This window comes from Apus apus, chromosome 20, assembly GCF_020740795.1.
Source record: "Apus apus isolate bApuApu2 chromosome 20, bApuApu2.pri.cur, whole genome shotgun sequence".
Classification (NCBI taxonomy): Eukaryota; Metazoa; Chordata; class Aves; order Apodiformes; family Apodidae; genus Apus; species Apus apus.
Window position 1 is genome coordinate 3,270,099 of NC_067301.1, and position 24,319 is coordinate 3,294,417.

At 54.9% G+C, this 24,319-nt stretch overlaps 1 protein-coding gene across 6 annotated transcripts; it reads right to left on the bottom strand.

Annotated features, from left to right (window-relative positions):
* Positions 1-4,091: 4,091 nt before the first annotated feature.
* On the bottom strand, positions 4,092-24,204 carry KLHL17 (kelch like family member 17). Of its 6 annotated transcripts, none has more exons than XM_051637290.1 (12): positions 24,182-24,204; positions 15,118-15,370; positions 14,357-14,478; positions 13,665-13,886; positions 12,524-12,640; positions 11,508-11,721; positions 11,283-11,427; positions 10,592-10,759; positions 10,202-10,290; positions 9,083-9,156; positions 8,156-8,337; positions 4,092-7,608 (listed from the first exon to the last, which is right to left on the bottom strand). In XM_051637290.1, exons 2-12 carry the CDS (start codon positions 15,326-15,328, stop codon positions 7,380-7,382), a joined length of 1,773 nt encoding a protein of 590 aa, XP_051493250.1. In that variant the 5' UTR covers positions 15,329-15,370; positions 24,182-24,204; the 3' UTR covers positions 4,092-7,379. The 6 variants fall into 6 exon arrangements, with proteins under 6 accessions (XP_051493250.1, XP_051493248.1, XP_051493249.1 ...); XM_051637288.1 differs by lacking the exon at positions 24,182-24,204 and adding an exon at positions 24,043-24,095; XM_051637289.1 differs by lacking the exon at positions 24,182-24,204 and adding an exon at positions 22,722-23,068.
* Positions 24,205-24,319: the final 115 nt, after the last annotated feature.

Sequence of the window (24,319 nt, forward strand, 5' to 3'; positions counted from 1 at the left end):
AAGGGCAGGAAGGTAGGGTAGGAAGAGTAGGAAGGCAGGGTAGGAAGGTAGGGTAGGAAGGTAGGGTAGGAAGGGCAGGAAGGTAGGGTAGGAAGAGTAGGAAGGCAGGGTAGGAAGGTAGGGTAGGAAGGTCAGGTAGGAAGAGTAAGAAGGCAGGGCAGGAAGGCAGGATAGGAAGGTAGGGTAGGAAGGGCAGGAAGGCAGGGCAGGAAGGGTAGGAAGGCAGGGTAGGAAGGTAGGGTAGGAAGGGCAGGAAGGTAGGGTAGGAAGAGTAAGAAGGCAGGGCAGGAAGGCAGGGTAGGAAGGGTAGGGTAGGAAGGGTAGGGTAGGAAGGGTAGGAGGGCAGAGTAGGAAGGGTAGGAAGGCAGGGTAGGAAGGTCGGGTAGGAAGAGTAAGAAGGCAGGGCAGGAAGGCAGGATAGGAAGGTAGGGTAGGAAGGGCAGGAAGGCAGGGCAGGAAGGGTAGGAAGGTAGGGTAGGAAGGGCAGGAAGGCAGGGCAGGAAGGGTAGGAAGGTAGGGTAGGAAGGGCAGGAAGGTAGGGTAGGAAGAGTAAGAAGGCAGGGCAGGAAGGCAGGGTAGGAAGGGCAGGGTAGGAAGGGTAGGGTAGGAAGGGTAGGAGGGCAGAGTAGAAAGAGTAAGAAGGCAGGGTAGGAAGGCAGGATAGGAAGGTAGGGTAGGAAGGGCAGGAAGGCAGGGCAGGAAGGGTAGGAAGGGCAGGGTAGGAAGGGTAGGAGGGCAGGGCAGGAAGGTAGGGTAGGAAGAGTAAGAAGGCAGGGTAGGAAGGGAGGGCAGGCAAGGTAGGAAGGGTAGGAAGGCAGGGCAGGAAGGCAGAGGAAGCAGGCAGGGCAGCCTGGGGTTTTCACAAAGCCTTGTAGCGATAGAATCGTAAAATCGTTTCATTGGAAAAGACCTTTCAGATCAAGCAGTCCAGCCATTCAGCCCTGCCAAGGCCACCACTAAACCATGTCCCTCAGCACCACATCTACACAGCTCTGAAGTCCCTCCAGGGATGGGGACCCCACCACTGCCCTCGGCAGCCTGTGACAACCCTTTTGATGAAGAAATTGTTCCTAATATCCAATTTAAACCTGTCTTGGCAACTTGAGGCCGTTTCTGGGGTTGTTTGTTCTAGACTGGGGGTGTTCAGCCAGGAGAAAAGGAGGCTGAGAGGAGACCTTCTCACTCTCTACAACTGCCTGAGAGGAGGTTGGAGCCAAGGGAGGTTGGTCTCATCTCCCGAGGAACAAGTGATAGAATAAGAGGAGATAGTGAGTAGTTAATGAGAACACAAAAGGTAGATGCAGAATGAGTATTTCTGTTCTGTGGATTGAAAAAGCAGGCAGGATAGTCAGAGGAAATGACAAAGCCCTGGTCACTCCATGGCACTGCAGGTGGGTGTTAGAAAACAAACACAAAACTTTGATGCTCAGGATTGGAAGGTCCAGAGAATTCATATCCAAGGGTTTTACAGGACCAGAACAACAAAGGTCTTGGATCAGTGCTGTTCATTTGCAGTAAGTCTTGCAGGACTGTGGAATTTGCAAAGAAATTCCAACAATTAATGGGAATACCAATATTTCAGTGGGTGAAGAAGATCATCCCAGAAGTTATGGGTTTGCCAGTTGACACTGATTCCTAGGAAAATTATGTAACAGCTGTTAGGGAGCTTTATTCACTTTAAGAATTAAAGGAGAAGAATGTAATTAACACAAATTGACTGGGGGTTACAGAAATTAAATCTTGTCAAACTAATTTAATTGCTACTCCATTTGAAAACAAAATAAGATTTAGTTAATATAAATAATAGTGCTTGGAATTACTACAAACTACGTGATGTGACACATCCAGGCAACTTCCTGTGAGAGTCTGAAACACTACAGAGACTGTAAGATCCACAGATCTATTACAGACTGGTCAGCCAGGGAGAGTCAACAGGGAGTGTTCCCTGGGAAGAGGCTTTCTGAGGGCTGCTCCAGGGAGCAGGTTTTGTCTCCAGACTTTTGAGTGACAGTCCAGCAGCTCCACAGGACAGCAGCAAGCCTACAGGGATGCAGGGAGGCTGGAAGCTCCTGCTCAGCTACAGGGATGCAGGGAGACTGGAAGCTCCTGCTGAGGGAACAGCCCTGACCTAAGGCAACCAGCTGGCAAAGGGATAACAAGAAGAGATGCAGAGAAAGGGAGGATGGACAAGTTGAACCCTAGGAATTAAGGCACACATTTTGAACAGGAAAGGTTATTTTTTATCAAAACAACTCCCACAGGACTCTGATGGCTTCTGCAATAAGGGATTTTTAAATCCAGGAGAGGATGTTTTCCTAGAAAATCTGTTTGGCTCAAGCTGGGATTTGCTATGTGAGGTCTCACTGATATACTGGATTTGTCTGACTCCCTCTGTTTGCCTTAGGAACTGAAGTCACCCTGCACTAACAAAATCAGTATGTCCCCAAGGAGGAAATTGTACAGACAGGCAACACTTGCCTGCTGAGGGCTGCTGATGGCAGATATGCCACAACATTTCTCAAAGGCTTCCACATCTCTGACCTCTAATAGCCTCTTTATCCCCCTTCTCTTTCTGTCTTGTATAATCCATTAACCCTTCATGGCCAAGCAAAGCAACAGGACACCCCTCCAGAGGGCCCCTATCAGACACTAATTTTTATGGCAGGGTGTTTCTGCAGGCTCTGTTCTCTCTGCACAGCTGTGAAATAACTTTTCAACAGCAAAGCCACATCCCAGCACCTCCTGGCAGAGACAAGAAATCACAGGGAGCAGCAACAACTGGGTTTTCTTCAAGAAAAGTATGATTCCTCTTAAGGGCCGTGGCTAACACAGTCAGCACTGTGACCAGAAATGTGCCTTCCCTCCAGCACATTCTAAATACAGCTCAAAATAGTGATATATCTGTCTCTCTCCTGCTGTTACTGCAGGTCCTGAAAATATGCATCATATTCCTTGCTGGGACACCCGTGACACCACCACGACTGGCAGGGCTGGGTGTCACAATTCCCTCCCTTCCCGTGGGGGGACACTCGGGTGTGCAGAGCAAACTGCTCTCCTGGCCCCCCCATTGCTCTGCTTCCAGGAGAGTCTGAACTGGGCGGGGAAGCACCAGGCTTTGGAAAGACTTTTGCAGCACAGTCGTTATTTACAGAAGCCTGAAACAGGAGCAAGAGCCTGGAGAGCAGTGAGCAAGAGGACCCAGCAGGGCCACGGCCAAGGCTGGCACAGCCAGGGGACAGAACCGTGGCTTCCTTGCAGGGCTGGCAGCACTCAGGCACGGGAAAGTTCCCTTTCAGGCCCCACAGGATGCCACCAAGCAGCTTCTCATTACTCTTCTCACCCCCTGCACTCCCACCAGCGTGAAATGGGCTTCATATTTCCCCTCCAGGCAGCAGTGAGTGGCAGCAGCTAGTGCAGGGGGGGCTGATCAGCTGCACAGCCTCTGGGCTGCTGGATGGGGCCAAGCAGCTCTGCCTGCCCCCAGCAACATGCCTGTGGCAGCTGGAACTGAAGGAGGATGTTTCTCATCTGGTTTTCATTTCCACTGCAGGGGAAAGCTGTCAGCAGCACTGGAGACTGGGAGTCCTAGGGAGACCAAGCTAGAAATGTAATAGTGGGCAGAGGTGGAACTCAGCCTGCCTCTGAAGCCCCTGTGCCTTGGGCACTTTTCCCAGTGGTCTCCAACACCATCAGTATCTTTGTCCTGCTCCTTCTCTGCCTTAGGGTGAAGGCACAGCCCCAGCACATCCTCCTCTCTGGGAGTATGAAATACCTTGTCCACAGGGCAGCAACCTCCCTGGCCAGCGCTGGGCTGAGAGCTGCTCTTTTTAGCTCACCTGTGGTGCAGCAGTTCCTTCTAAGCTGGTTGTGGCTCCTGTGCTAACATCCACAACAGCAGGGTCAGTCCAACGTGGCCTCCAGATGGGTGGGTGCCTCTCCCTGCTCCCTGCAAAGCAAAGCCTGGAGTGGCTGCACCCAGGTAGATGAGATCTTGTCATCCCTGCTCAGGGCACACAGGGAGCAGCTCCCTGTCTCCACAGGAGTCTGGCCAGAGAAGTGAAATGGAAGGATGCAAGAGGCAGGATCCAGTATTCAAGAAAACATCTTTATTGTACATGTTGGCTTCTATTGCTTGTATCCCCTCCCCAGTCCCATGTAGTGCAAAAAATTCAGAGAAACAGAGTTCCACATAAATAAGTCAGAGAACTTACAGAGAAATCAAAGTGACAACGGATTGACATGGAGTAGACCAGGTCTGCCTACCAATGAGGCCAAGCAAAGCTCTGCCCCATGGGACAGGGGCTCCTACCCAGCCTTAATGTCTCACTGCAGACTGACATCAGGGTCCCTGGGCAAAACATACCCCCCCACACAGCCTGGAGCCACCTGCCCAGGGATGCTGCCCTGCTGGGAAACAGCTCACGTGGGAAATCACACAACTGACATTTTGGGTGAGACGCCACGAACTAAAAGTGGCAGAGAAGCCACACAGAGTTGACAGTTCTCCTCCCCTCAGACAGGGTACTACAGACAGACAGACAGACACAGACACACATCCCCTCCAAGGCCTCCTGCTCAGCCAGGGATGTGCAGCACCAGAAGCGATTCCACCCTGGGATCTCCCAGGGCAGATGCTGACACCTCGTGTCCACACAGTGTGGGTAGGGGTGCTCTGGACCCCCACAAGCTGCTGGGGAACTATTTTTCCCTTTCCTTCCTTCCTTCTCCTTGCCAGGAAAGCAGTGAGCACCTGCATAGTTAGTACATCAGAGACACAAAAGGCTCCCTCCTCCTCAGGTTTCTGCAAACAGGTTCAGTGGTGGTATTGCTCGGGATGCAGGGGTGGGTGACCCTAGTCCTCAGGAGGCAGGCCAGCATTGCTCACCATCTGTAGTTCACATTGCTGGAGATTACCTCTGGGGCCACGGGCACATGGCACAAAATCTCTCCTCAGCCTTCTACCCTGCTGACTTCCCCTCTGGTTCTGCCTGCCTCCCACAAAGGCAGCAGGCTCCCTTCACACACCCAGACCAGGAGCTGAGCTGCTGCTCCACCAACTCATTCCTTGTTTGAAACTAGCCCTGTTTCTTCCTTCAGCAGTTCCTCAGCACATCAGGCCAAGGCTCAGCACCTTCTGACACAGCCATGGGGCTTTTAGGCTGATCTTCCTTCAAAGAGGACCCCAGAGCCAGGGGCACCTTGACCGCGCTGGTTGGTACGAGTCCAGCAGAAGACTAAAATCCTGATGTTGCTTGTAGGAATGGGAAGAAAAGGACTGAGGCCTCACTCCTGTGTAGGAACACACACCCCACAGAGCAGCCTTCACCAATTTCATCATTACTTCAAGCAACGCAGAGACCTGCTTAGGACAGACCTTCTGCCACATTGACCAAGAGGCAACCTGGATGAGTAGAGCCTGGACATGGTGCAGGGTCCTCTGCAATACAGAGGAATGGGAGAGCTGCTGAGCTGTGAGAGGCTGGGGCAGGGCTTTGGCAAGTGAGACGGGAAGGAAAAGTGGATTTAGAGTCTGTTCTAAAAGCCAAAAATGGCCTCCTCAGCCTGAGAAGCCCAGATGGTCCTTGGGGAGAGGCTGGGGGGAGAAGCAGCCTGGATTTTTCAGAAGCTGCTGGTCATTTTAGGTGTCAGATGTTAGGCACTGTAAGTGGGCTTGCAAAACATGCAGGCACCCCTCCAGAAGAAAACAGGTCACCATAAAAATGGTCTAGCTGGGGAGTCCCTGTCTCATCTCAAACTCTCCTTTCACCCCAAACTAAAAAGAAGAAATCTCTAGGCCAACAAATACCATGGCAGGTGAAATCTGAACTCTGTAAACAAGAGATGAGAAGGAGCAGGGGGAAAAGGAGAGGAATTAGTTCAAAACAAACAGACCATATTTCTAATGCTACATTTGAATACTATTGAGGTACCAGTGGTTGAGTCATTCCTCTATAATGTGGAGAACACCTGAAAACCTGTCTCAGTTCAAGGCTCACACTCACACCCTACAACAAAAACATTGAAAACACCACCCCAGAGGTTCCATGGCACAGGTGGGTCTAGGCTTATGACTTACAGTACTAATTGGATCAATCTTTAGTTAATTAAAGTGGTTGCTTAATTGCCAGGGAGTCGCTAATTGCAAATGGTCCCTTTCTGGCTGTTTTCACTGTACATACAGTGTCTCTCACACACACACATCCATAGAGAACATCTTCCAGGACACAGTCATCATCTCATCAACAAATGAGAAAAGTAATTGCATCCCTCCTGCTGCCTTAAAAGCAGATGGGATAGGGAATACCAAGGGTATAGTGTAAAAAATAAAGGGATATGAAGTCATTCAAAATTAAAATATTAGCATTCAAATAATAATAATAATAAAAAAGAAAAAAGGCAAAAAATTAACACCAAAAAAAGTAATGCCAGGTAATCCTCCTCATTTAGAAGGCTGGACTGTTCTTGCTCAAGAACCAACACCTTTCCATAAACCTGGAATCTGCTTTGCAGAGAGGGGAACAGCAAACAGGCCGATCCATTCCCAGCCAAACCGTGCCCCAGGGCCAGGTGCAGAGAGCAGGCAGCCCCACGGTCACTTGAACCTGGGGCAGCAATGGCACAGATGCCACCAAGGTCATTCGACCCACCTGCCTGGCTGGGGACTCCCCAGAGCACTGACCAGCTGGGATCTCGGTGCAGGAGGTGGGGCCATGGGAACTGCTGGAGGGTTCCAGATGCTGCATCCAGTTCTGGCTCCAAACCTCACCTCCTCCAGGCCCTGTCCCTTAGCTGGGCTTCTTCTGTTTGTGTATTTTAAGGCATCAATCAGACACCATTGAGAACCAGACAGTGGCCTCAGAGTCTTGTAACAGTGCACAAAGAGTTTGGCTACAGTGACATTCGAGGAGCAGTTGCACATTCAGCCCTGTCCCTGGGAGGAGTGCTGTCCACCTCTGCCACCCCACAGGACTGCTGGAAGCCTCCAAGGCTGGCTGTGCTCAGATGTGTGGCACCAGCTGGGTCACGTCAATCCAAGAAGCAGCAATGGTTTAAAGTTTCCCCTCCCCAAAGAAAATTATAGGCCCTTTGGGTGAAAGGTGAGATGGGTCTGAAGGGAGCAGAGAGCAGCCCCTCTCCTCGCCCTCTAGAAGAAGAGTGCTGGCCCAGGGAAGCACATTTCTAACTGCTGTGGTCGTGCTGATCCGATGTGTGCACCAAGAGTGGGAGATGGCTCTGGGGGTTCCCAGGAATGGGGGCAGCAGCTGGTACCTTCACTCTCCTCCTACAGTGAGTGGCTGCCCCGCGGGGCGGGCCAGGCTGGCCTAGTGCTGTGCCAGCCACCCCTGTCCCCTTGAGGTGAGGTAGGTCCTGATTCTTTGTCAAAGGCTCGTTGAAGACACCGACAGGGTGGGCGAGGAAGGGGGTGGGAAGTTGAGGAGTTCCAGCACAGCCACCCCCACGCTGCTCCGGCGTGTGAACATGCAAGAGGCTGCTACCCACTTGTTGGTACGGGGGTTGTACTTCTCGATGGAGTTGAGGCTGGAGCTCCCATCGTTGCCACCCACTGCATACAGCCACCCATCCATGGCCACCAGGTCGTGGGTGCTCCTGGAACAATCATGCAGAGACCACCAGGGAGTGAGGCTTGAACGTGGTGTGTGTATGAGGGGCAGGGGAGCTCAGCATCTCAGGTGAACTGGCCAGAGCTCTGCCACCCACAAAGGGGAGTGCTCAGCCTCACAAATGCTCAGTGAAAATGAACTACCAGGGCTCAAATAGTTGGTGGCAGAGTGCAGGACAGGGCCTCAGCTCCTCCCCTTCACTCTGGTCCCCTCCTTCCACTGGGGAAATGCCACCTCTAAATAACAGGCCCTAGGAGCCTAAATTCCTTGGGCTTCCAAGCCTTAAATCGTCCTGCAGCCAAGCAACATCTCCCAAGTGGCCTCAGCCAGCTACAGCCACACAGACCGGGAATAAACCCCTCTGCAGAAAATGCCTCCTGCAGGATGTCCCTGCTCTGTCCTCCTGGCACACCCTCCCCATCCTGGTCTGCATTTTATGGTTTGCAGTGCCCAGCAAGGCAAGGCTCTAGGGGAGGTGGGATCCCCATTCCTCAGGCTCCCCTGCAGCTCAGGAGTGTGGCACAGCTCCTTACCTACGGATGTTCATGGGTGCCACGCTCTCCCAGGTGTTGGTTTTGGGGTTGTAGCGCTCAACAGAGTTCAGGCAGCTGGTGCCATCATTGCCACCAGCCACGTAGAGCATCCCCTCCAGCACAGCCACCCCTGCGCTGCTCCGCCGGCTCAGCATGTTGGCAATGGGTGTCCAGGTGTTGATCTGGGAAGAGGCAAGGTTTGCTCATGATCCAGGTGTACAAGCTGCATGACCCAGGTGTACAAGTTGTTTTCCCAGTCCCGTGACATCACTCCTGCTCTAACCACACAGCTCCTGACAGAACGGGCCTCCCCTAGGAAGACTTTTGGGGACACCCAGTTCTTTCCCTTCCCCTCTCCTGCAGGAAGAGCTGCAGGCCCCAGGAGAGACCTTTGCAGGCTGGCTCAGGGATGAGCTTTGGCTCATTTAGCTCTGGATTGCAGCCCGGATACTCTGCCCCTGAAGAAGAGCTGGGGAGAGGGCTGATACCTGCTCCATCTCTTGGTCACGCATGGTGGCCTAAGTCTCCAAGGAGGCAGGCAGGTCTGTGCTGCACAGGCTCATGTGGGCACACCTTCTGCTCCAAGGTGACTGCAATACTTTGCTAGGAAAGCCTTAAGGTACAGCAGAGGTTTGCTAAGAGAGCCACATATGGCTGGTGGCTGCACCACCATCCCTGGGGGTGTTGAAAAGTCGTGCAGATGTGGTGCTGAGGGACATGCTTTAGCACTGGACTTCACAGAGTTGGGTCAGTGGTTGCACTTGATGATCTTAAAGGTCTTTTCCTACCAGAACGACTGTGATTTTGTGATAGCTGATCTTACACTGTCTGCTAAGTTCTCTAGCAACTTACATGGCCCTCAGCTTTTCTGCAGGGCCCCTTCAGGAAAGGAAAAGGGTTACCAGGCATGTTCTCTCTTGTATTTACCTGGGGCTCATACTTTTCTACTGTGGCTAAGTGGGATGAGCTGTCATATCCCCCAACAGCATAGAGGTTGCCTTCTGCAAAGACAATCATAGATGCACAGGAGTTAGGTAAGGAGCGTGGCTGTGGTCCCAGCACTGCCTCCCACAACTCTCACACAGGGTGACACCACACAGGTACAGCTGAGCCCCTCCCCAGGGGCTCCCCCAGCTTCCCCTCCTCTTGCAGCATGGCGAAATATTCATCAGGCAATTTCTCTGGCACACTTCAGGCTTCCCAAATTGCTCGTTTGCCTGATGCTTCTTGACCTCCTCATCATGGGAGCTGCAAGTGCTTCCCACCAGAGCACTGGGTTATTTTTAGCAGCAGAGGCTGGAGCAGAGGAACGCCAATAAAGGCCGTGGCAGACAAGAGCATGAGCTGGTGATGGAGGGGAGGGAACCTCTGAGTCAGCACAGAGAGCTGCGACCAGAGAATAGAGCAGGGGAGAGGCACCATGGGGACACAGCCCAGCAGCCCTGGGATGTAGGGAGCATCCCCAGGGAGGTCCAACACCTGCTTGGGTGCAGATGGGTACTTGCATTAACCCCGTGGCTGCACTAATCAGTGCAGTGGCCAGTTCTGTTGCATCCTCCTTACAGGCAGAACTCAATCAGTGGAGTCAGGAGACACCACAGCATTGCACCTCATGTTGTGACACCCCTGGTAGAGATAGCTTTGACCCCACACTACTGCTTGGATCATCAGTAAAAGGACTGTCCTGCTTTCATCATGAAAGACTAATAAGGTTGTCTCTTCCTTTCTAGGGACAGGTGATCATCCACAGCCAGCCCTCCTGCTCTGAAGTAGAAGAGGCACAAAGGAGCTGAGGAACAAGCTGTGGATTCCCTCAGGAGTTGCCTCCAGAATGTGACAAAACCCAACTACCAGGGAGATTGGGGAGGAGAACAGAGAACAGGGAACGTGTCAGGATGTGGCAGAGGAATGGCTGGGCTACCCGGACTCACAGCTAAGGAATCCAGGAAGAAGGGGCAGGAACTAGAAGAGAAGAATGTCAAAAGGAAGCACCAGGGATGCAAGAGACTGTGGAGAAGTCAGTCAAGTCCTCATGCCATCACCCACCTAGTGTTGCCACCCGGACGTAGCGTCTCCTGGTGCTCATGGCAGCGATGGATGTCCAGGTGCCTGTCAGAGGGTCGTACCGCTCTGCGCTGCAGCAGGCAGGGACACAGGAACATAAGGTGTGACACTGGCAAAGCCCGGGCCAAAGCTCTTTCATACAGGCCCTCAGGGGCAGCTCCCAAAGAAGCTTGGGAATAGACAGGGAAAATGGAGGGAAGAACTGACAAAGGTTGTGCTCTGTTGCGGCAGAGGGCTACAAAATGGGTTTTGCCTCTGAAGAAGCTTTGCCCAGACCAAAAGACGCTGGCCTTGTGGGCTCCCCAGGCACCCAGTGCCAAGGACAGTGCATGCAGGAGCAGTGGAGGAGCCTGCAGCAAGGCAATGCCCTACCTGTTTAGGCACGAGGCCCCGTCGTACCCCCCAGCAGCGTAGAGAAGCCCATGAAGTGCTGCTACACCCAGGCAGCTCCTCCTGGTGCCCATGGACACCTCAGGTTGCCAGGAGTTGGTGACAGGATCATAGGACTCCACTGTAGCCAAATCAGAGGTCCCATCGTAGCTGTAGGGAGAAAAAGGGAGAACATGTAAGAGGTGGGAAGCCTGGAATGCTGGTGAGGCTGTGGGCTGGTCCGACAGCTCTGGAGCTGAAGATGAGCCTTGGGTCCCTGTTACCACCCTCTTCCCCCCTTCCAGCTTCCTTAAGGCAAAGAGCACCCAGAGAGCTGCTGGAAGTGCAGAGCCCTTAGCTGAGCTCTCCTGGGGGCTGCAGAGACAGCAGATCTCAGAGGGATGAGGAGGGCCGGGCAGCCAGCAGGCTCCAAACAGCCTGCACGCGAAAGCAGGAGGACACAGCACAAGCCCGGGGCGTAGCCAACACCAAAACCGAGAGCTAGAAAAGGTGCTGCTCAAGAGCCGCAGGGCCAGGGAAGTCGTTTTTGAGTGGCTCCTCCTGCAGTGAGCAAGCCAGGCTTCCTCCCGCCAGGCCCTGCCGGCCGTCCTGGGGCTGCTCTGCGCCCTCCTCCCTGCCGGGGCTGCCGAGGGGCTCCTGCCACCCCCCGCCCAGGGCCCCCTGCCCTCCTTACCCTCCCACAGCGTACAGCTTGTTCCCGATGGCCGCGACGCCCACTCTGGCCCGGCGAGTCGACATGGAGGCCACCATGTGCCAGCGGTCCGTCCGCGTGTCGTAGGCCTCGCAGTCCCCGTGGATGGCGAAGAGGCTGCCCCCACCTGCGCAGGGGACGGCAAACGGGGAGCAAGCAACCGGCCCGGCCCGGGGGCAGGGGCGGCAGGGCAGGGCAGGGCCTTACCCACAGCGAAGAGCACCGTGCTGGCCCCCTCGCAGCGCCGCGGCCTGGTCCGGCTGTTGCTCAGGACCCCCCGCTGCTCCGGCATCAGGTGGTACTTGAGGGCTTCGATCAGCAGGTCCTTGCACTCCGAGTGATGTCTCACCAGCAGCTCCGTGTCCACGTTGCTCATGAGGAAGTCCCGGCTCAGCAGGGGCAGCCGCACGCACTTCATGAGCTGAGGGGAGAGGAGTCGCGCCCCCCTCAGCAAGGTGGGGAGGGGCCGTCCCAGGGGTCCCCCCAAAAACCTCCCCAGCAAACCCGGGGGACCCTGGCAAGGCTGACTTCTCCTGGAGGTGTCACCCTGCTCGCCTGGCAGCCGGTGACAAAGGGCAGCAAAGCACACGCAGCGATTCAGCCTTAACGTCCCCCCAAGTGACAAGCGACGGGACAAGGGGAAATGGCCTCAAGTTGTGCCCGGGGAGGTCTGGATTGGATATTAGGAACAATTACTTCCCCAAATGGGTTGCGAGGTCCTGAAACAGGCTGGCCCGGGAAGTGGTGGGGTCACCGTCCCTGGAGGTGCTTAAAAGATGTAGATTTGGTGCTGAAGGACATGGTTTAATGGTGGACTTGGCAGTGCTGGGTTAATGGTTGGACTTGCTAGAGACAAAAGTATGGGTTAAAATAATCCCTGCTCAAATCTGCCTGAGCTTTTTCGTCTGAGGATGCATGTGAAAGCTCAGGAAGGCTGCAGGCAGTGCTGACCTCCCCTGCTGCCTACATCTTCCACAGAGCTCCACATGCCCAGGCTGCCAGGGACAGACAGGGCATCCCCCTTCGATATGTAAATAGTCTGGACTTCACTCTGTGAGACTGAACCTTCTCAAAAACACTCTCACCTATACCTGGACTGGAAGTGGTACGGCAGGGACCTGCTGTCTCTGGCCACCCTGCAGCTGCCTTCAGCCATGTACCCACCCAGACCAAGCACTTGGAGCTGGTGCATAGAACCAGGTCACCTTCCCCAGCAGACTCACCCTGGGGACATGCTGCCTTCTGCTGTCCACATCATGTTTGACCCAGCTGAGCACAGCCCTGTACACCTCCTCCTCTGATGGCACATTGAGGCTGTCACTAGAAATGAGGTCCAGCACCTGCAGAGTGGGGTGGAAAGGGCAAGTGTTGGTTGGTATGGTTTGGGAGGAAAGGACACGTTCCCACACCCAGGTAACTGGCCCAGCAGAACAGCTCTGCCAGAGGGAGAGCCCCTGCCTCCTGGAGGTGCTGGTGGTTCTGGCTGTAGAGCCAGTCTCAGTGGATGTAGAAGGATCCAAAGAGCAACTTGGGTCCCCCAAACCAGGCAGGTACAACTGTGCCTCCCCTCTCCTTGCAGCACTAGTGTGGAGACGCCTCTGCCCTCCATCATCCTCCTCAGCTCATTCCCCTCCTGCTGAGTCTGAAGCTGCTACAGTTCCTGACACTTCCAATCAACATCAGGGAGATCAGGCAGATGACTCTGCTTGCAGGCATCCCTTCAATAGTTCATGGGACAGAGCCAGCAGTCCTGGCTGTTCCCAGCACACTCACTTCACCTGCAGGATGGCAGAGCTGGAGCAACTGGAGAGACATACCCTCCTCTTGCTGCCGTGCACCCTGCTGCCCCAAGAATGGGAGAAGGGAAGTGTCTGTCTCCTGGTGAGGGACCACAGAGAGTGGGGTGATGCAGAGCAAGGACTGGGAATGCCTGCTGGGCACCCCTCAGGCAGTGACAAGGAGCCAGGGGCCAGCCTGGCACCACATGAAGAGCAGCAGGAAACATCAGCTGAGCTCTGAATCATCACAACTATGTGACCAGGGCAGACAGGACTTGGCCTGTGCTCCCAGAGAGAGGACAGTGTGCTCAGAGCTCACATGGCAAGCACCAGTGACAGCACTAGTGACACCAGCCACCCTCCGTGCTACCCTCCCATCCTTATCAAGCTTGATGTCTCATAAAACTCTTCCCGTGTATTGTTTCTCCATTGAACAGGAAGGACCAAAGCCCAGAATCTGGGTGCCTTCTGCAAAATAAACCTTGTCCCCTGAGTGCAGGTTCTTGACAACCACACTGTGCCTTCCAGGACCGAGCACAAAAAGCCTTACCACTCCCATACCTTCACACTCCCATCAGGACCTCACCTGTTTAAGAGGCAGCAACATGAACTCCTCTGTCTTGGACACCTCCACGAAGTGTTGGAGGACATACTTGTGTGCAGACTTGAGGAGGTCACTGCAGGAGTGTGTGTCAGCAAAACCCCGGATGCCCAGGCAGTTGGATGGGTCGAGCTGGCTGAGGAGGAACTTGCAGCAAGCATCCCGCACACCATTGAGCTGCAGCAGGCTGGCAGCAGGAAGAAGTGTCTGGCAGTGGAAAAGTAGGGGGTGGAAAGGATTTCCAGGGCAAGGAAACCGTTTTCACCCTCATCTCACTGCAAGTCAATAACAGAAGAGGCTTATAGAGCACCCTCAGGCACACAAGCACATGGAGGACAAAGTGTTCTTTGCTTCCAACAGGACTAAGCTAAAGAAGAGCTGAGGAAGACACCTGTAACTCCCCACAGGGCCAGGAAATGGCAGAAGAAGGGCAGATGCTCAGGACTGGACCTGGACATTGCACAGTGCTTTCAGGAGCCATACCCAGCTGCAGCAGCCACGGGAGCCACCCCTCTGGGCCCAGGGGAGGAGATGACCTCTCTGACCACTGCCAGACGCAGGTACCATCACAGAACAACAGCTGCACGTGCTGAGCAGAGGCAGAGAAGAGCCTGCAGCAGGTAAGTGTCATACAGAAGGGGGTTGGGGAGAAGAGGGGTTTGGGGAGAAGCTCCTACCTGCACATTCCCCTCACCCACCACGATCTCAGCCGTGTAAGCGTATTGCACCAGCTGCTCCAGGGCCTGGGGGTCAATGTCGTGCAGCGTGACGTGGGTCTGGCGGCTCTCACTCATCTCATCTGTGGCAACACAGGCACTGGATGTGAACAAAGTCCCACAGCAGGATTGTTTCCCCTCAGGAAGACCTGACCATGCACAGAACCAGCCACATCCACCTCCGCAGCCCAGCAAGGTCTCCCATTCACCTCTTAGCAAGGAGAATAATCAAATCCCAGAGTGGTTTGGGGTTGGGAGGGACCTTAAAGTTCTTCTAGTCCCAACCCCTCTGCATGGGCAGGGACACCTCCCACCAGCCCAGGCTGCTCCAAGCCTCATCCAACCTGCCCTTCAACACTGCCAGGGATGGGGCAGCCACAGCTTCCCTGGGCAACCTGGGCCAGGGTCTCACCACCCTCACAGCAAAGAATTTCTTTCTGATTTGTAACCTAAAGCCATTTCCCCTTGTGCTATTGCTAGGGTACTGCAGGGAATGGGGTCCATGCCTCAGGATGGGCATCAAGACACATGGGCAGGGGGTTACAGGCAAAGGGCTTCATGGAAGGGAGCTAAATGGGGAACATGACTGCACTTGCTCAGAGATGAGATACAGGCATCACATTTCCAGAGGGCAGGGCAGCGAGAATAGGGAGCAGGATGGGGAAGAGAAGGTTTGGAGAGCAGGGAGCCCCTGGCCGCGGGGAAGAGAGGACACTACTTGCTTGTGAACATGGCGTGGAAGTACGGGCTGCACGACGCCAGCACCACCTTGTGGGCCTTGATCTCCTTGGTGCCCACATGCAGCACGATGTCGCAGAGCAGCCCGCGCTGCCGCATGCGGTTCATGCACACGAAGGCGTCGTGATAGTGTCGCTTGGAGTTGTGGGAGATGCTGTGGCCGTCGCGGTTGAGGAGCTGCACACCCCCTTCCATGGCTGCAGGCGGTGGATGGTGGGCTTTCCCTCCTCAGGGGCACTGATGGGGAGGGAAAACAAAGCATTACCCAGGCAGGAATCACTCCAGCCACAGACAACTCCCGTAGCCCCCAGGTGTGCCCACCACTCTCAAAGACCCTGCACAAGATCAGCTCCTGTCTAACCAGCCCCTGCCAGGGGAACCTCATCCTGCTCATGAACCAGTGCTGGGGAGGAGACAGTCCCTAGAGAACACAAGTAATGCAAAGAGATGCTGAGACTCTTCTCTGTGACACTCACTGCTTCCCAGGTCTGGTCATCTCCGGATCAATATCCTCCTTACCAGCCTTCAGAAGGGCACTGCTCTACAACACACACACTCACACTGGTTGTTCTTGAAGTTGCCCCTCTCCAAATCTCCCCAGCAAAGCACATTTCCATGGGATTTCAGCAGAAGCATTGATCTGAGCAGGCTCAGCAGGACATGCCAGTCCTGCATTGATCAAACACAGCTTAAACAGATCACTAGAGACAGCAAACATGACAACCCTGATTAGCCTAAACAAAAATAACCAGGGAATCCCATATCCTAAAAAAGGCAAGAGTGATGTTATGGACCATGTGCTGGCTGTTCCCTTCCAGAAGATGCTTGGAGATTTGAATTGCACTCAGCTGCTTTCAAAAGCTGAGCTCAGAGCACTGCTGTCACAATTCAGGGGGATAAGGCAGAGGGCAAAGGCAACACAGTGCTCTGTGGTCCCAGCACAGACTCCTCCAGACATGGGATTCAACTCTTCTGCCATTTTATATTTCAGGCCTCTCGCTGGACAGAGACTGGGGAGTCCCAGGTGGTCAGTTAGGGAACAGGATCCTGATCTCCACATCCCTCCAGCATCCTCTACCCAGGCATGTCCAAGCTCTCCACAGCTTGAAGGCTGCCCCAAACAGTCCTGCTCCAGCACTGCCAGCTCCTGGCCTAGCAGGCAGCTGGGGCAAAGCAGAGCTCCTAAATCTCCCTGGACGCAGTCCCAGCTGAGGCCCTGGCTGCATTTCAAGAGATAATGTTGAACTCCAGGTAGTTTTGGTTTAACAAGGCTGACAGGAGGCACAGGCAGCAAGGACCAGAGATGCTGATGGGGTGGCTGAGACCTAATGCAGAACTTGGACCACTGAGCATGGAGCAGGACACTCCCTCTACCAGGGAGGCAGCAGGAGGATCAGCTCTACTGGACCACAGAAAACAAAAATTGCCTACTCAAGGAAACACAGGCATTTGTTTGTGCAAAGATGTTTTCTCTTTCCATGCTGCCTGCATCTAGGCTGCTCATGGTGCTTCAAATAGGCATTTCACTGTCTCCCTGCCAGCAGCACCCAAAGAAAAGGTGGGGGAGTGAAGAGAGAATAACTGAGCAGCAGAAGGAGGGGGGAGGGAGCAGGAGAAAAAGGCAGCTTGAAGGAAAAAAAGCCTGTGTGCTGCACTCGTGTGCCTGCCCCCGCATCCCTGCGGCGAGAGAATCCCCTCGGCCTCTCTGTTCCTCACCACACCTACACGTTGCCAGCCAGGCTGAGCCTAAAAATAGAAACCCACCATGCTGTGCCTGCTCAGCCACGGTTGCAGCCTTCTATTCGTTTTTAAATAGCAGTTGTAGCACGTACTAGAGTCTGGGGGAGGAAAAAAGATGAATAAACATCTTCGCTGAGCAGGGGAGAAGCCTGCAGTGCCCTTTTCTATTTGCATCATCCTGCGTGATGTGAGATTCCTCATCTCTCTGTCAGCAGGAAAGACCCACGGGCACCCAGCAAAGGCAATGTCTGCTGATGCTTTCCAACAATGAGATTAGGATGCCACTGTGCCCTTGACAGGAAAGAAAGGCCAGTGAGTCAACTGGCCTTTTCCTCCCACCCCCCTCAGCTGAGGTTTTCAGAAAGATGCAACATCCCTAGGACCCCCTCAGCATGTTAGTTCATGTGTGTGGGCACTGCTGGATGAGAGATGCCCACACAAAGGTGCTTTACACCTATTAGCATCTCTACCTGGGCTCAAGAGCTCCCTTCCCAGACTTGGTTTAGCAGCAGAGGGCAGACTGTGCTTCCTCAGCTTTATTCCCCTCCCTAGCTGCAAGCCTGAGAGTTTTCCTGATCCACTAGAGCTGGTTTATCTTTTTAATACACTGCTGAGCATAGTTCTCCCCATCAGTATTGAAGTCATGCCCCAGCTCTGTGGGCACTGGCCTCAGCCCTCCTGGGAGCTGGACAAAGGATGGGAGCTCCCAGCTCTGAAGCAGTGGGAGGACCAGGGGGGACAATTCAGGACGGAGGAGCAGGGAGAAGATGGGACTGCTTGTCCCTGTGATCTCAGAAACTGGAGAGGGACAGAGGGCACTACAGCCTGAGGGTTGCTGAAGCTGATGCATTGGCATCAAATGCATTCCCAAAGAGGGTCAGAAGTGCTGGGCTCTCTTCCCAGCCCTGCCACTGAGTCATTGCACAACTCTGGACATACACAAATGCAGAGAGTGACAAGGGTGACATTATCTTTCCTTGCAACAATTCCCATGGCTAAGAGGTAGAGACCAGCTCTTGCTTTCCCCTCTCCACCCACACCCCTCTGGAAAAGAAGGTCTGCTAAGATACAATGAACGGAGACCAGAGCCTGGACCACAAGAGACAGGAAAGCAGTGTCCAGAGCTCCAGTGGGGAGAAGTAAACACAAGCCCACTTTTGTGGAGCATCCAGCAGCATGAATGCACGTGTTGGGCTTCAGCTCCAATGGATGCAGTGGCTGACTTGTAATAACTCTTAGGTTATGACAAAAAAATAGAAGGGGTTTGTTTAGCTCCTCTGCGACAGAGTGTGGCCATGCATAATAGCTCTGTTAATTAATGCAAATGATTCCTGCCCAAAGGGAGGTCTGTTCTCTTTGCACAAAAAAACATATTTTATTGAGAGTGAAAAGAAGTGTGCTGAGCAATAAACAAGGAACAGAGGATCCTCCAGAGAAAAGTTCAGAGCCTGCCCTTTCCCCAGGAAGGCCCTGGAGAAGGGCTTTTTGTTCACAGCTGGGATGGAGATTTTGTGTCCACCAGGCTAACCAGGAGACTGCACAGACACATCCTGTGCAGCTGGCCAGATGCTGGGGACAAGGCTTTGCTGTGGATCATCCCCTGCTCTAAACATGCCCTAAGGCCTGACATACAAGCACTGCTTCCAAGTGCATCTCCATCTCCCCTACACCAGAAATCAAAACTCTTATTTTTAACCCCACTGAGAGCAGTCCCAGCCTCTCTCAGCCCCTGTAACATTTTACCTGCATCCAAGGAATTCAAACAGACACCGACAGAGTGCAGCAGCTCACATTCAGTCTTTTTAATAGAAGGTTAATTGTATGTTCAGCCTGGAAGAGCCAGCAACTGTCAGGAAGCAGAAGGACCTACGAGTTCAGGACCAGCAAGTGAAGCAGATGCTCTGAACTGCAGCTTCAGTCATCGCTACAGTGACAGTTGATTTACAGTTGCAAGTATCCAGAGGTCATGACTGCAAATATTGATGGAAATGTGGCTTTACGGGGCAAGGGGTTGTCATTCCTGGCACCAGCTCTGCCTTTAGGGGTGGCAGGAGGGACAGCAGAATTTGGAAGCTTGCAGTTTCAGACAGCCAGACACCTTGCACCCTTCTGCCAGCTCCCAGAGGAGGACACAGCCACACCAAGAACACACAAGAGGGACGAGCTGCAAGGAGAGGTTAGGAGCACACACCTCCACCCCAAACACTCCTCTCCACCTCCTCTGTCTTCTGCTCCCACTGCCAGCACTGCCCTCAACCACATCTGCCTTCAATTCCACAGGCCCCCCCTGGCAGGGCTGGGATGGCTCCTGCCATCGCTGGGATTCAGCAGCTCCGAGCCAGCCTGAAGGCAGCACAGGGCACTGCAGCCAGAGCTGAGTCTGCAGGACTGAGAATCCCCAGCTCTCCCTAGGGTTTGGATTGGTGGGGTTTATTTACTTACTTACTTATTTATTTATTTAAAATGAATTAGGCATAACTGACACGCACTGAATCCTCCTGTCTAGACATCCGCAGAGAAGTGAGAAGCAGCCAGAGAGGATGTGGAGCCTCAGCAAGGGGGTGGGGAGGATGAGGGGGAAAAACTGTACACAGTTGCCAGCTCTACGGCACAGAGACAGTGCTGGCTTCAGGCAAGAAGGGCTTTCAGCACATTGACCTAGTCAGTGTCTTTCAGCAGCTCGGTGGGTTGTAATCAAGTGGCTCTGGTGCACACAGAAGGCTGGAGGTCTCTTCTAATTAAAGTCTCTCACCCCATTACTCTTGAGGAGTTTTGTTTGGAAACTCAGCTCAAAGTTGCTCCCAGTTCCCCCAGCTCATGCTCAGAAGTGCTTTAGCTGGGAGGGGAGGGAGCACAAGGCAGAGCCTCAATGCCTGCTCTGAGACATTCCCACACACGGAAGAGATAAAGGGTATCCAGCCTGCTGAGCACCCACTTGGGTACACAGCCTTCTCCCTCTGCACACATACAGCAGCTCTTCCCACAGACATCTTCACATTCAGCTTTCACCCTCAGTATTTTGCACACAGGGGATCACAGCAGCTCTGAGCAGGCCTCTGTGGTTAAGGGATTTGGAGGCATCTGTGCTAACATTTTGGGTCACTTGGGGGTAAGGGTCAGGACATGAATAGCTCTGGTACTGCTGAATTCCCAGGTCAGGAAGAAACAAAAAATGAAAAATCATTCGTGCTCAGCAAAATGTGCAGCTCTCCAGCTGCACTGGGGGTAGGCAGCAGTTCCTGCAGTCCAGCACAAAGCACACCCAGATCTGAGCAAAAGCAGCCCTCTGCCTATCCCAAGGACTGGAAATGTGGGTCATGTCCTAATTCCCCCCTCCCAGTGTGCCCAGCAGACACAGGAGAGGAGCTGCTGCTGCATCCAATGCTATTTTATGGCACAAGCAGTGCCCAACCTCCACACATAGGCATCAAGTCTCCTCTCCAGGCAGCAGTGACAGTTTGCAGGTTCAGCTGCACTGTCCATCACTGTGGCATTCCTGATGTCCCTCTAGCCTCCTCCGTGACAGACATCTCTGTCCCCAGCTCATTTTTCAGAAAAGTAAACAGACAAGACGAGAGCACTTGGGTGACTGGATGCAGCCTGTATCAGAGAATCTCAATCTTTGAGGCTCCTAGACTTCCTCAGGAGCTCCCTGTCTGCAACATCCTTGGCCAGCAGCTATTCAAAGAGGGATTGTGCCCTTTACGGGTCCGCTGTGCAAGGTGATGGTGTCCCCAGTAAGTGGCAATGGGCCAGTTCAGAACAGGTTGTTAGTGCTCAGCAGTGCCCTGACATCAGGCACGAGTGATGGATCTGGTGAGACTCAGCAGGAGGCATCACTTGGCTTCTAAAGGGAAAGTTGACTCCAAACAGCAGACTAGGGAAGAAGGAAAGAAGCACTTGGGTCTCCTGGCTGCCAACAGGCAAGAGGATCTTTCACAGACATAGAAGCCAGGGAACAATGCTGCCCTGTGATGATGAGTGACTCTCTGAACCAGGAGGTGACCAGTGGAGTCATCAGCTGCACCCTGGTCTCATCCCTTTCATAAAGACCAGATGGCCCACACCACGTTGAGGGGCAGCTTACAAAGCATCCTGCCAGCCTCAGCCCTGGCGTGGGTTGGCAATGTAGAGGTACTGGACCACGTAAGCAGATCTGCATTTCCTCTGCTGAATAAGCTCAGTGCTTCATGCTGTGGAGCAGTTTTTTGAGCCAGGGAACAATTAAGAGAATTCCCTCACATCTTCTTGCAGGCAGCAGCAGAGGCCACAAACATGAAAACTCAGCTGTGAGCAGCACGTGACAGAAGAGCCTTGAGTTTGCTGGTACGTTGGGGGCCTGCCAAGGCCAGCAGGTTCCAGGCCCTGGGAATTTCAGCTGAAGGACTTTGAATTCCTGTCCCCGAGGAGTCACATCCTTTAGAGGAGGCAGCATGGTTTGCAGCCAGTTCTTGCAGCTCAGAAAGGGTGAAGCATCCCTTGCTACCAAGTCCAGCTCGCCTAAGGGTTTGGAGGCAAAGCTCCAGCACCTGAGAAAATACAGAAGCCAGCACTGAGACCTCAGCATGGCTGCTTCATTTTTGAGCTGCTGAGACTGAAGTGCAGCAAAGCAAGACCAGAACAGCCTCCCCAGCAGATCTCCAGTCTTCAGAGCGTGCCTGCCTTGATTTTTTACATGCCACTCCATCTACAGAGACCCAGACTGATGCTGATGAGAGCAAGGGCAGGTGGCCACCAGGTGGGCTGGCAAAGAGGTTCCATTGCCACCCTCACCAAGTGACCTTAGCTGATGAAAAGCATAAGGGACCACCCTAGCTACCCAAGATGCTAAGAAGAGTCCATTTGAATCCTAGGATGTCAAACCAAGACAGCAGGTGACTATTATGCCTGCCAGCTCCTGGTCTGCTCCAAATGAGATGCTAATTGCTGGGATTCATGAATCCGTTCTCCGGAAGGAAGCTCGGATCTTTACACCCAAGAGTCTTACTCACTGCCATGCTGAATAAAGTATTTCCAGCAGATGCTCATGGGTCAGAAGCAAAACTTGGGGTGCAGAGGGGAGAGACTCCAAAGAGGTGATTGCTTGGCTGCAGTGATTGTAACCAAAAGGCTGTTGCACAAGGTTAGCAAGTCATGTAACAATGAACTTGTAACAAACAGGCACCTCCTGGTGCAAAATGCACCCAAATCTGCTGTGGAGGCCCCATCCCTCCTCCCATCCTAAAATGCAGCTCATGCCTCTGGATCATCCACCCTGAAAAGGGGTAGTAGTGCTCTGGGGCTCATTTCAGCTGTGCCCTGTCCTAGGGGCAAAGAGTCACCTGCATCAGCCTGCTGCACCTGGAGACTGCCAGGATCCAAAGCACCCAAATATCCACATGTTGCTGAATCACTCCTGAACTAACCTCCCTCCTTGTGGTCTCCAGCAACAGAGAGCCCTGGAAAACAGTGCTCATCAAGGCAGCAGCTGCTGGAGCCAAGGCAGAGACCCCATCAAAGCAAGGCCACCAGCTCTGCAGTTTTCCACCTTGGCACAGAAGTCCCATCAGTCAGCGGCCGTGGCCTGACGCACAGGGCACTGACAGCCACCCTGCTGCTGCCACTGCTCTCTGCTGTAGCAGAGCTGATGTCCCCGGGGCTGCCATTCCTCAGGGGGAGGTATTTGCTCAGCCAGCAGAACCAAACCAGCTGCCTGCCCTGGCCTGCTGCTCCCCTGGACCACCTCCGTGCACAGGGATGCTGTGGGTGGAGATGCCCCCCCGAGGAGAGCCCTCTGCCCTAACAATCACTGCAGAGGCCAGGAAAAAAAAAACAGTCTCCCATTCCCCCCCCCCCCCCTCCAAGTTACCAGAAAACCTGAGGCAACGTTTCTTCCTGTGCCCTTCAGCTCCCGCCAGCCAAAGATACACAACAGCCCGTGTGCTGGCACCGAGGGCAAGCGGAGCCGCAACCGGCAGAACCTCCCGCAGCTCAGCCCGGGGCCCCAGCAGCTCCAGGGCTGGAAGCTGCAGCTGTTTCCTTTACCGCGACCTGGCAGCGGGCGGGGAACGAGCCCAGGCGGGGCACAGGGACGCTGCCGGCCTCGGCCGCGGCCACAAGCCGGGGTACCCTGCGGGTATCCCCGCAAGAGCTCGGGAACGGCTCGGCTTGGTCCCCCCGGCCCCGCTGCGGTGGATGCCGAGCGGACAAACTTGCTCTCCGGGGTGGGGGGGGACGCGGGAGCAGCGATGGGGAGGGATGGGGAGGGGCGGGGAGGGGTGGGGAGGGGTGGGGAGGGATGGAGAGGGATGGGGAGCGATGGGGAGCGATGGGGAGCGATGGGGAGCGATGGAGAGGGATGGGGAGGGATGGAGAGGGATGGAGAGGGATGGGGAGGGATGGAGAGGGATGGGGAGGGATGGGGAGGGATGGGGAGGGATGGAGAGGGATGGGGAGCGATGGGGAGCGATGGGGAGCGATGGGGAGGGATGGAGAGGGATGGGGAGGGATGGGGAGGGATGGGGAGGGATGGGGAGGGATGGGGAGCGGTGGGGAGGGATGGGGAGGGATGGGGAGGGATGGGGAGCGATGGGGAGCGATGGAGAGGGATGGGGAGGGATGGAGAGGGATGGGGAGGGATGGAGAGGGATGGAGAGGGATGGAGAGGGATGGGGAGGGATGGAGAGGGATGGAGAGGGATGGGGAGGGATGGGGAGGGATGGGGAGGGATGGAGAGGGATGGAGAGGGATGGAGAGGGATGGGGAGCGATGGGGAGCGATGGAGAGGGATGGAGAGGGATGGAGAGGGATGGAGAGGGATGGAGAGGGATGGAGAGGGATGGGGAGGGATGGAGAGGGATGGGGAGGGATGGGGAGGGATGGGGAGGGATGGAGAGGGATGGGGAGGGATGGAGAGGGATGGGGAGCGATGGGGAGCGATGGGGAGCGATGGGGAGCGATGGAGAGGGATGGAGAGGGATGGGGAGCGATGGAGAGGGATGGGGAGGGATGGAGAGGGATGGGGAGGGATGGGGAGAGATGGGGAGGGATGGGGAGGGATAAGGAGCGATGGGGAGCGATGGGGAGCGATGGGGAGCTCCTCCGGGGTCCTCCTGCCTCCGCTCCCCCCGCAGCCCTCCCGCCCGCGGGTGCCGGGTGCCCGGGCCGGGCCGGGTCCCGGCGCTACTCACGGTTCCGGCCCGGGAGGCTGCGGGGGGAGCCGCGCTGCCCGTGAGCGGCCCCGCGGCGGGGGAGACGGGGCGGGCCGGGGCCGGCGGCGGGCCGGGGCTGGCGACGGGGCGGCCCCGCGGCTGCGGCTTCTTCCCTCACCCGGGATAACCCCGGCGCGGTGAAGGATCGCGCCGAGCAGCGGGGAAGGGGAGGATCGCTTGGCCGCTCACGCAGCGGGCGCGGGGGCCCGTCCTGCCGGGGGGGCGGGGAACGGTGGGGGGGGCAGTCCCTGGGGCC